The 10,447-nt window shown below is 36.4% G+C and overlaps 2 protein-coding genes across 2 annotated transcripts; both read left to right on the forward strand.

Moving 5' to 3' along the window:
- Positions 1-71: 71 nt before the first annotated feature.
- Positions 72-3,292, forward strand: LOC113850029 (U-box domain-containing protein 16). Its single transcript, XM_027480335.1, has one exon. It carries the CDS (start codon positions 322-324, stop codon positions 2,449-2,451), a length of 2,130 nt encoding a protein of 709 aa, XP_027336136.1. The 5' UTR covers positions 72-321; the 3' UTR covers positions 2,452-3,292.
- Positions 3,293-5,459: 2,167 nt separating this feature from the next.
- LOC113850281 (transcription repressor OFP1-like) lies at positions 5,460-6,776 on the forward strand. The gene is made up of 2 exons (XM_027480754.1): positions 5,460-5,892; positions 5,995-6,776. Exons 1-2 carry the CDS (start codon positions 5,466-5,468, stop codon positions 6,774-6,776), a joined length of 1,209 nt encoding a protein of 402 aa, XP_027336555.1. The 5' UTR covers positions 5,460-5,465.
- Positions 6,777-10,447: the final 3,671 nt, after the last annotated feature.

The raw sequence follows: 10,447 nt of genomic DNA on the forward strand, positions 1-10,447 counted from the left end.
AAATCCGTGTCAATAAATAAATAAATAAATAACAAAAAAAGGAATAAAAACGCAGTCAAAATTCAAAACCAGGGGAGTTGTATATTATTCATGGCTAGCCAGCAGACCCATGTTTGGTTGATTGAACAAGTTTTGAGTTTGGCTCGTAGAAAACAAAACCTCTAATTGTTTATGGATAAATACTCATACATATCGTGTTTTTTTTAATGATTATATAATTTTTTTTTGGTTCCGTCATCTCCAATGAGAACTCAACTTCTTCTTCTCCGTCCCACCCTTTAACATCAATCATCAATTGCCCATTGCGTTTTGACAATAAACATGGCGATTTCTCCTCAAACATTCTCAACCGGAAAACGACGACCATCAGGGGGGTCGTTTATCTCTCCGAAACTCACCGACGTCAACCTTCTTCACTCTTTGCTTCACCTTACGCACCGGATATGTTCTTTCAACCTCACCCACACCACACACTTGCTCCTCAGCCGCACTTCCTCCTCCACCATCCGCAAAACGCAGCTCCTCGGTGTCGTTTTCGAAGACCTGTTTCGATTTTCGAATTCCAATTCGATTTCGACTTCGACTTCGACTTCGACTTCAGCTTCAACCTCTCTCTGCTCTCACTCTCTCTTCCTTTGCCTCGAGGAAATGTACATCTTGCTGCACAGGATCAAAACCCTAATTGAAGATTGCTCCAACGGAAGCAAATTCAGCTTACTCATGCAAATCGAAACCATCGCCGACACCTTTCACAAGCTCAACGGAGAACTATCCACGCTTCTCGATATCTTCCCTCTCCAAGAGCTCGACCTAAACGAAGACGTTCGCGAACTGGTTCTCCTAATCAGAAAACAGTGCTCCGAATCCAAGCCGTCCATCGGCAAGGAACAAACCGATCTAAGAAACGACGTCGTTTCGGTTCTCGACCGGATCAAGGACGAGATTGTTCCCGATCAGGCACACCTTTCTTCGATCTTCGAGAAACTGGAGATTCGCGATGCTTCCAGTTGCAGAGCGGAGATTAAGAACCTGGAGGAAGAGATTCACAATCGGAGCGAAGAGCATTCGAAAGCGGATATCGTCGCGTTGATCGGCCTCGTTCGTTACGCCAAGTGCGTTCTCTTCGGCGCATCCACTCCCTCACCGCGAAACGAGACTCTCAGGCGGAATCAGTCGTCGGAGTTAGCGGTTCCGGCGGATTACCGGTGCCCGATAAGCCTAGAACTGATGCGAGACCCTGTCGTGGTGGCAACGGGACAAACGTACGATCGTGCATCAATCAAGCTCTGGATGGATTCTGGACATAACACATGTCCCAAAACTGGTCAAACATTATCGCACACCGACCTTATCCCCAATCGTGCTCTAAGGAACATGATAGCAATGTGGTGCCGTGAGCAGAGAATCCCCTTCGAAGCAGAAACAGTTACCGGAAAACTCAACGGCGGCGTAACTAACAAGGCTGCGTTAGAAGCCACGCGAATGACGGTGTCGTTTTTGGTCAACAAGCTCAAAGTTCCTTTGCCTCTTGATCAGTCCATGGGAGACACGATCGGTGTCGTTTACGAGCTTCGGGTTCTGGCGAAAACAGATTCGGATAGCCGAGCCTGTATCGCGGAAGCTGGAGCCATCCCGCTTTTGGTTCGGTTCCTCAGCTTCGACGTGGGCATTCACAGCCCAAGCCTCCAGGTTAACGCCGTCACGACGATTTTGAACCTCTCGATTCTCGAAGCGAACAAGACGAGGATAATGGAGACTGACGGCGCGTTAAACGGCGTTGCGGAGGTCTTACGTTCGGGTGCCACATGGGAGGCGAAAGCCAACGCGGCGGCTGCGGTTTTCAGTTTATCGGGTGTGCCAGCGTACAGGAAAAGGCTCGGGAGGAAAACACGTGTCGTGAGCGGGTTGGTTGATTTGGCGAGGGGTGGGCCCGAGGGGGCGAAGAAGGACGCGTTGGCGGCGATACTGAACCTTGCGGCGGATAGAGAAACGGTGGCGAGGTTGGTGGAGGGAGGTGCGGTGCAGATGACGGCGGAGGTGATGGCGGCGATGCCGGAGGAGGCGGTGACGATTCTGGAGGCGGTGGTGAAGAGGGGAGGGTTGGTGGCGGTGGCGGCGGCTTACGGGAGCATAAAGAAGTTGGGAACGGTGTTGAGGGAGGGGTCGGAGAGGGCGAGGGAGAGCGCTGCGGCGACGCTGGTGACGATGTGTCGGAAGGGGGGTTCGGAGATTGTGGCAGAGCTGGCGGCGATTCCCGGCGTGGAGAGGGTGATTTGGGAGTTGATGGCGGTGGGAAGTGTGAGAGGGAGGAGGAAGGCGGCGACGCTGTTGAGGATTTTGCGGCGGTGGGCGGCGGGGTTGGACGGCGGAGACACTGAAGGGTTCTCAACTACCATGGTCAATTCCTCAACTACTGTGGTTGTTCCAACTTCCACTTCTTTAGCACAGTAACATTTCTCTATTATTATTAATCAATTCCAATTTGTAAATGTCTCAAAAGTTGTTGCCCATTGTTTTTTTCTTTCTTTGATTGATTTTGCCGTCCATGTAAAAGGTAATCTATGGAGCATTTTTAATATTTTTAAAGAAAAATTTTTTGGGATTCTTTCACCAGCTGGTGTTGAATACTGTGGCAGTATATTCTTAATGAGCTCTTTGTAATATAGCATTGGAAATTTGAGTACTGAACAACTTTCCATTATATTTTGCACTTTTTAATATGGCGTAGGCATTTTACGAATCTTATGAAATGTGTTGATACTTCGATTTCTATGTTTTATTGGAATGGGATCTTTTCATTTGAATTCAAAACTCGTAATCGTAATAAAAGTTGCTAATGCAGCATAAGAGATGCAAACAACAGGAGAGAGGGTTTTGGGGTATAAGAAGATGTTTGCATGTGTGTGTGACATGTTCCTGCGATAAACTTGGAATACTGTTGAAGTTGTTCTGGAACATACTCAATTTTCAACTCAAGTACCATGTCGTGTGGCATCATCTGACGGAAAGTTTTAAGACAGTTATGTCAAGATCCATGATTTAGGCATAAAGTCAACCAAATGCAACTACTACTGAAGTCAACTGGATATTTTGCTTTTGTGTCTGGGCTAGCGGTGAAGCCCAACCTTTAATGCCCAATATCTTCTTACCTCAGAACTTCATGGGCCTTAAATAGCGAAATTCGGGCTTATGTTTCACTTTCTCATCCTGTCATCCAAGGGCAACCCCTGCGTGTTGTACAAGTGCAAGACTTTGAGAGAACCAAACACAGATTCATTTTGAGTTGAACATGAATCGCAACCAAAGAATAAAAAAAGTTAATTGTTCATTACCATCAATCAGATAAAACAAACTAGAACCCATGAGCCTATCTCACTTGATTGGCAAAATTGTTTGCTGGTATCGAGTAAAAGGTTCAACGCTCCTTAATCCAACATTCATTTCTCATTTTCCTAAATCTTATTTTCCCTCCCTGGCTTCTAAGCACCCCTCTAGTGATGGCAGCTTACTATAGGCTCTGCCAAGGTCGTCACAAACAAGGTGGATAACTCTGGCACGAGGTACATTCTTTGTCCTTCCTAAAAATAAAGAAGAAAGTAATATATTTCGACCATGACAATTACACTCTTTGGTCCCCTCTTTAATCAATCCATTTCATTCTTGATTATGCATAGATTCCAGTTTTGACACGCAGACACCACCTAGACCGTCAAGATGGCCTCTAGTCTTGTACCTTTCCATGCAATATGAAGGGGGACCAGTTGACCATTTTTTTACTCCATCTAATTTTATTTACAAGATTCCTCACAAAATCATAGTTAAGAAAAGTTATTAAAAATAGTTGATGCATTAATTTTGAAAAATTAATTACAATATTTTAAACTTATCTCTATTTAAAGTCAAATTCTATAATTATATTAATTGTTAAGAAGTTTAAATGACTCAAATTTATAAAAGGTAAGTATTATGCCTAAAAATAATAAGTGCTTCCAAAATTTTAATAAAGATCTTACATAAAAAAATTAACCCCAATTTTATGATATTAATTAAACGATAAAAAATGACAGTTATGCTACTAAATACTCTCAAATACAAAGTAGCAAACCCCAATCTTTTATACAAGCTTTTAGGAGGAAATATAATGCATATACATCATACATATTTATTTCTTACCTGTTTAGTCATCGCTAAGCGGGAGTATTTATTTCCTCAGTACGATTCATGTTCACTAAGGTACTAATATCATTGAAAATTCTAGGGATTTGAGTTGACATCAATGTCAATTTCATATCTGGGGTGTCCAGGTAAGCAATCCATCATGCACCTGAACTTTCTTTTCCCTTTGCATTATGGGATTCCATTTTGTACTACTTTCCCCTTGCAATGTGGGAATTCATGATATTTTGCTTTGGTTGAAAATTGATTCGTTTTCTTTACCTAAGAGACATGGTACGTCAAGGGCTTGCCAAGAAAACGATGGATACACATGGGGCCAAACTGAAGTTCTAGACTATATAGCAAACCCATGTTCTAATTTCCATAACCATGAAATAGAAACAATAATAAGAAAGAACACAACAAAATTGTGGAGTGATCCAAAGTTACATAATCTCTTTACTAGATGGGCCACTTAGATTTTCTACATTTGGATGCATGAAATCCTGACCCACAACAAGCTTCTACTCCCTAAAGTTTCTTTCTTTTCCATGCCACTCCAATTCTTTTCAAGGTTTCTCTCTTTGACTCCCTCCCTTTCTTGGCAGAACAAAATTTTAACCAAAATTGAATTCCTTGCAGATTGCACTTAATGAGCCAATGAGCATGGTACATATAATAGCATTGTTCCCACTTTCTAAACTATACACTTCTTTTTTACAATTTCATTTTTTTTTTCTTTTTGTTACAACTTACAAAAGTGCTTTTTACTTTACACTAGAGAATAACCAACCACTTGGTTAGTTTTTCTTGTTAACTTTGGTGTAAGTGCCTGCTAGCTCCCATGCATCATGCATGTCTCTTACACTGGCAATGAAAGAATTTCTTTCCCATGATGGGCCACGTTGAATGTGGGCTAATTGTAGTTTTGCCATGAGACATTAAGTCAGCATGTAATCCACGTGGAGAAAGAAGCTGTGCCCAAAGCCCAGAAGGCATAAAATTCCTGCAAAAGAATCGCCTACGTGGAAGGGTTGGTGTTTGTTAAAGGGGCAGACCGAAATAGAAAAACAGTGATTACGGTGATTATTTAACAAAACATATTTTGTTTGGTTTAGGTGTTAATTAGTGTCACAATCCCACATTGTCATTCACCACCTATGCCCCACTCATTTTGCCTTTATTCGAACCTTTTTTTCTCTCTTGTGGACCCAATCCCTACTACATTACTACCAATTCTGAAAGCCCCCCTCTCTATTTATTATCCTACAAACAAAGAGTGCCAAAATAGACATTGATAGAGTTATGTAATGTCCATCCACCCCACATCACAGAGACAACCAGAAACTAGAAAATATTCATTAGCTTCACAAACACACACACATACAGAACAAAGGAACACACGCACTCATACAAACACATTGAGTGAGTGTGTGAGAGAGAGGATGGGGAATTACAGGTTTAAGTTATCAGATATGATTCCAAATGCTTGGTTTTACAAGCTGAGGGACATGGGAAAAGTAAGAAAACAAACCACAACACCCTCAAAGAAAAAAATGCAATCTTCATCACCCTCAACCTCACAATCATCAAAACCAAAACAACCCCACCAACAATGCAACAACCCCAGAAAATCCTACTACTTCACAAGAGAACTTAACCCAAAAGTCCCACCCCACAATTCCCCTGAACCCCCAAGAAAATCATCATCAAACAAACGAAGAACCAAAAGAAGAACCACTTATTCTCCTTCCCCCAAACTCGTCACTCCCATCACTGTCTCCGCAGGCTGTAGCTGCCGCACCACCCTTGAATCCATGTGGACCAAATCAGATTCCCCACCAGAACACTCTTCTTCATCACCATTTGATAGCTCCAACGAGTCAGAATTCCTAGACCCAGAATTCAGAACAGACCGTGTTCTTCCCACTGAGTCATTTGATGAAATGGTTTCCTTGTCCACCACTTCTTGTGCCTCTTGCAAGCACAACAACAACAACACCACCAAAGACATCATCATCAATGTGGACAACAACTCCATAGCAAGAAAAGATGATAAGCTTGATGGCTATTACAATGAATATGACACCATGTCAGAGCTTGAACTTCCTCCAATCATAACCAAACCACCCAAATTCAACGACTTGTTGTTAACCCACAAGAGAGAACCAAAACCCAGAAGGAGAATCTCAACATATGAAGAAAAAGGGTCCTTAAAGGTTAAAATTTTGAAGGAAGACACTGTATCAATGAAGGAACAGAGGAATGGTTCTATTAGAAGGTTCTCTGTGACTTCACCAGGTGTTAAGTTAAGGGTCCACTCACCCAGAATTGCAGGCATTAAAGTGCAGTCTCATGGCCGGAAAAGCGTCTCGTCGACGGTAAGTTCCGGCTCCCGGAGAAGCCTCTCCGATAGCTTTGCAATTGTGAAGTCTTCATTCAACCCACAAAAGGATTTTAGAGAGTCAATGGTGGAGATGATTGTGGAGAACAACATAAGGGCCTCTAAGGATTTGGAAGATCTACTTGCTTGCTACCTTTCTCTCAATTCAGATGAGTATCATGATCTCATCATCAAAGTGTTCAAGCAAATTTGGTTTGATTTGACTCAACCAAGGTAGAGATTATAATTTTAAACAATGTTGCAGTTGTAGCTATATAAAAATATGGTTTTTAAATTGCAATATTAAGGTCGCAATTATGGTTGTGGATGCAATTTGAAACCTTACAAAAAAATTCTTAATTAGTTTCTTAGATTTCTATATCTCAAATAAATTTATCTATGTAATTATGCATGTAATATATTTCGGTAAGTTAAATAGTCTCTGATGCCAAGGTAAGTGAACATTTGATCATGGTAGTCTTAAAATTTTCACTAGCTTTTATGTTTTCAATTTCAATAGCAAATTTGACTGAAGATGCCGAGAGAAGCAATTGCACCATGTCAATTTGTTTTCTTACTTTTCTATTTTATTGAAGGAATTGTGATCGATGAATATACTACGTAATTTTCTCTGTAAGGACTTGGCAAATAATTGTCACTAAGGGAATTCATTCATTTATAGTTTAATATTTTATGGGCATGTAAACGTGTAAAATGGTTTCTACTTTTTACACGGAGATTGTTCATATTTCCTTTCGTGTGTGCATAGAAAGGCCAAAAATTTGGGCATGTTGGTTTTGGGTGATTTTACTCAAGAAACTTCAAGCACCAAATTTGCGTCTGAAATTTAGTACCCTCATAAACCTAAAGTGGTTTGGGAACAGGACATAGAACTACACAAAATTGTATAAATAGTGAACACCTAGGGGTCCCTCATCAGCACCATATGCAATAACTGACAGCTTCTTCTATTGAACTTTGGATTTTTTTCACCCTAAAGAAGTTGCCCTTTAAGTACAAGCTCTATATTTCACGTCTTTGCTCACACATTTTAAAAGGCTTGGCTTATGCTTATCCCCAAGCCAGACCATGCAGCTTTTAAGATCTCGCATGCCCATTTTCCACCTCAACAAACACATTGTGAAACCTTCAGAATTCAAAGGTGGAGGAAAAAGGTTTCAATGCCGTACACCAATTTAAAATGTTAGAACATTTTTTTTCTGACTACCAACGACATCAAAATTCAAATTGTTACACTGTTGCCTTGCGTTAAAACCTATGAGCAGTGGAATAAACAAAAAAGCTCTCTAATTTCTTGAAGTTTGATTTTCAAAAGGTAAAGTTACTTCGATTATTTCAAAAGTAGATGCAGACTTTAACCACAAAGGCATAGAGGTGATCCAGTTAGGACTTGGGACTTTTTCTTGTGCCATAGGATTATACTAGTTTTCTAACTTAGTGCCACGAATAGTTCACACGGTTTCTCAAGCCTAATAACGGGTTTTGTTATTTTTATTTCTAAAAGATTATTTAAGCATTTAAAAATAATGTTGACTTTAACTATCTGAATGGAATTGCCTCATTTACGTGGATATAAGATTATTGTCCAACACTTAAAAGGTTGTACCAATTGATAATGTTGTCGCTTTCTAGGACAAAGGGGAGGTTCTAACTTGACAAACTGCTCAAAAGATGAGGAAAGGCTGAAATTATTCAAATTGGTTAATCATGTTTCTGAGATTTTCCAGTAATTCTGGCAGGACCAACCTAACTTTAAGATCTCACTTTTGTCGCGGTAAAAAACTTTCTCATCTCTGTTCTCTCATACTTTAGTATTTAAAATTATAAACTTTAATTAATTTCATTTTAATTTTATAAAAAATTCACCTTAATTTATAACATTTTAAAAATTACTCATTTTATTTTTTATTCGTTTCTTTTTTATTTTATATTAAAAAGGATTAAAATCATTATTATTTTATAAAATTAGAAATTGAAATTTTAAAAATGTATATTCTGTAGCTTGATTAGTCTCTTTAAGGGGACAAAGAGGACCCACATAATTGGTTTAGACAAAGTGACGTGATATTTGGTTGAAAAATTTACATATGTTTGAGCGCCATAATATAATGTGCACGTTAAAATGGGGGGTCACATAATCTCATCTTAGTAAATTTTTATAAAATCACAAAATCTTTAGCATTGAATTTTTCTATAAAAAAATCAAAAACTTTTTTTTCAGGAAAAAAAAACTGTCTGAACCGATTCATTAGTACCAGATATAGTCAATTTTAACTTTTTTTAACCTAATTTTAAAAATATTCCAGAATGATGATCTGCCAATTTTTAGATCAATAGTCAAACTAACCAATTCAATTTAGTTTAAATATCACAATTAACTCACTAACTATAATAAAAAGGCAAAAACCATATGATTGATCCCTATTTTCTTTTATTTTTTTCTTTGACCCTCGAAATTTTGTATATTTAATTTTTTAAAAACATTTAATCAGTTGGTCCTTCTTTTTATTTTCTTAACTCTATAAATGGTGGTGTTAGTTGACTTGTATTTAACTTAATGTTATTTATTTTAGTCATTAAACTTTTAAAAATCTTTTTTTTTCTATTTTTTAAAATATTTTTTTCTTTTTAAAATTAAAATAAAATAAATTTTTTGATAACTTAAGCTTTTTTTTTTCTTAATTTTTAAAGTTTTTTTCAATATAATTTTTAAAAATTAAAAACTAAAAGAAAAACAAACAAACCCTATCACATTGGTCCTTTTGTTGATTTTTTATTTTCTTCTTTTTCATGTTATTATGCAATAATGAGTTAAAAATATGAATGAAAGTAAATTAAAACACTTCTTAAAAATACTGTTTTTAATTTTAAAAATAAAAATAATTGATTTTTTCTAAAAAATACTCTCTGATTTTTTATAGAAATAAAAAAATTATTAAAATAAATAAAAATAATTATATATTATATATTTATAGTACATTTTATAAATATACGTAGCACGGAGTGAATATATTACTTATGTAATGAGTGAGTTATTGTTTACACACAAATATTACATTAAAAAAATTAAAATTAAAATATTTAGAATGACTCTTATTTCTTATAATTAAAATCTTAATAACCTTTTTAATAAAAAAATTGAAAAAATTAAAAAAAATAATTATATCGTACAAAATAAATTAAAACACTTTAAATAAGACATTCAATTAATTTATTTCTTTCTGAGCATATTACTTTCTTTTGATTAAAAAAATAATTTAAATTTTTCATAATATTAAATTACATACCGATATGTCCTACCATAATTATTTGTGTAGTTCAAATTTTAAAAAATAGTATATTTATGTGAACACCTATAGTTTTTAAAATATTTTTGTACTCTGTTTAATTATATACTATAATTAATTTTACTAACAAATGATAGTTCGAGTGACAAGTGGCTCAATATTATTTAAATAAAATTTTAGATTCAAATTTTTGTGTATGCAAAAAATTTCTGTAATAAGTTTATTTATCACATTCAGATACGCAATTCAGGTTGAATCCAAATTAAACTGAATTAAACTGAATGAGAAAAAAAAATTACTATAGTTAATTTTTTTACCAAAATATATATACATTTAAATATGAGTTATAATTAAAATTTTGAACACATTTTAATATGGCGAGGACGAGAATGATAAATAGTTATTTGACCTAAATAATTTTTTAAAATTATTTTAAATTTACTTAATAGGATATAATAATATGATATTTCTAAATTGTATTTTTTGAAAAATAAAAAGATATAAGTAAAATGTGTAAATGAAATTTTTTAATCAATATAAAATAATTTTAATGAGTGATCTTGATTTACTTTTAAGATTGAGACATTCATAATCATTATTA

The sequence above is a fragment of the Abrus precatorius genome, unplaced genomic scaffold (assembly GCF_003935025.1).
Source record: "Abrus precatorius isolate BTA unplaced genomic scaffold, Abrus_2018 Scaffold9, whole genome shotgun sequence".
NCBI lineage: Eukaryota > Viridiplantae > Streptophyta > Magnoliopsida > Fabales > Fabaceae > Abrus > Abrus precatorius.

What these genes read in the sequence shown, in the direction of transcription:
- LOC113850029 (XM_027480335.1), top strand. Translation starts at nt 322, where the DNA reads ATGGCGATTTCTCCTCAAACATTCTCAACCGGAAAACGACGACCATCA.
- LOC113850281 (XM_027480754.1), top strand. Translation starts at nt 5,466, where the DNA reads ATGTCCATCCACCCCACATCACAGAGACAACCAGAAACTAGAAAATAT. An exon ending in ACGAAGAACCAAAAGAAGAA is followed by an intron (nt 5,893 to 5,994) that starts CCACTTATTCTC and finishes AATCAGATTCCC; the next exon opens with CACCAGAACACTCTTCTTCA.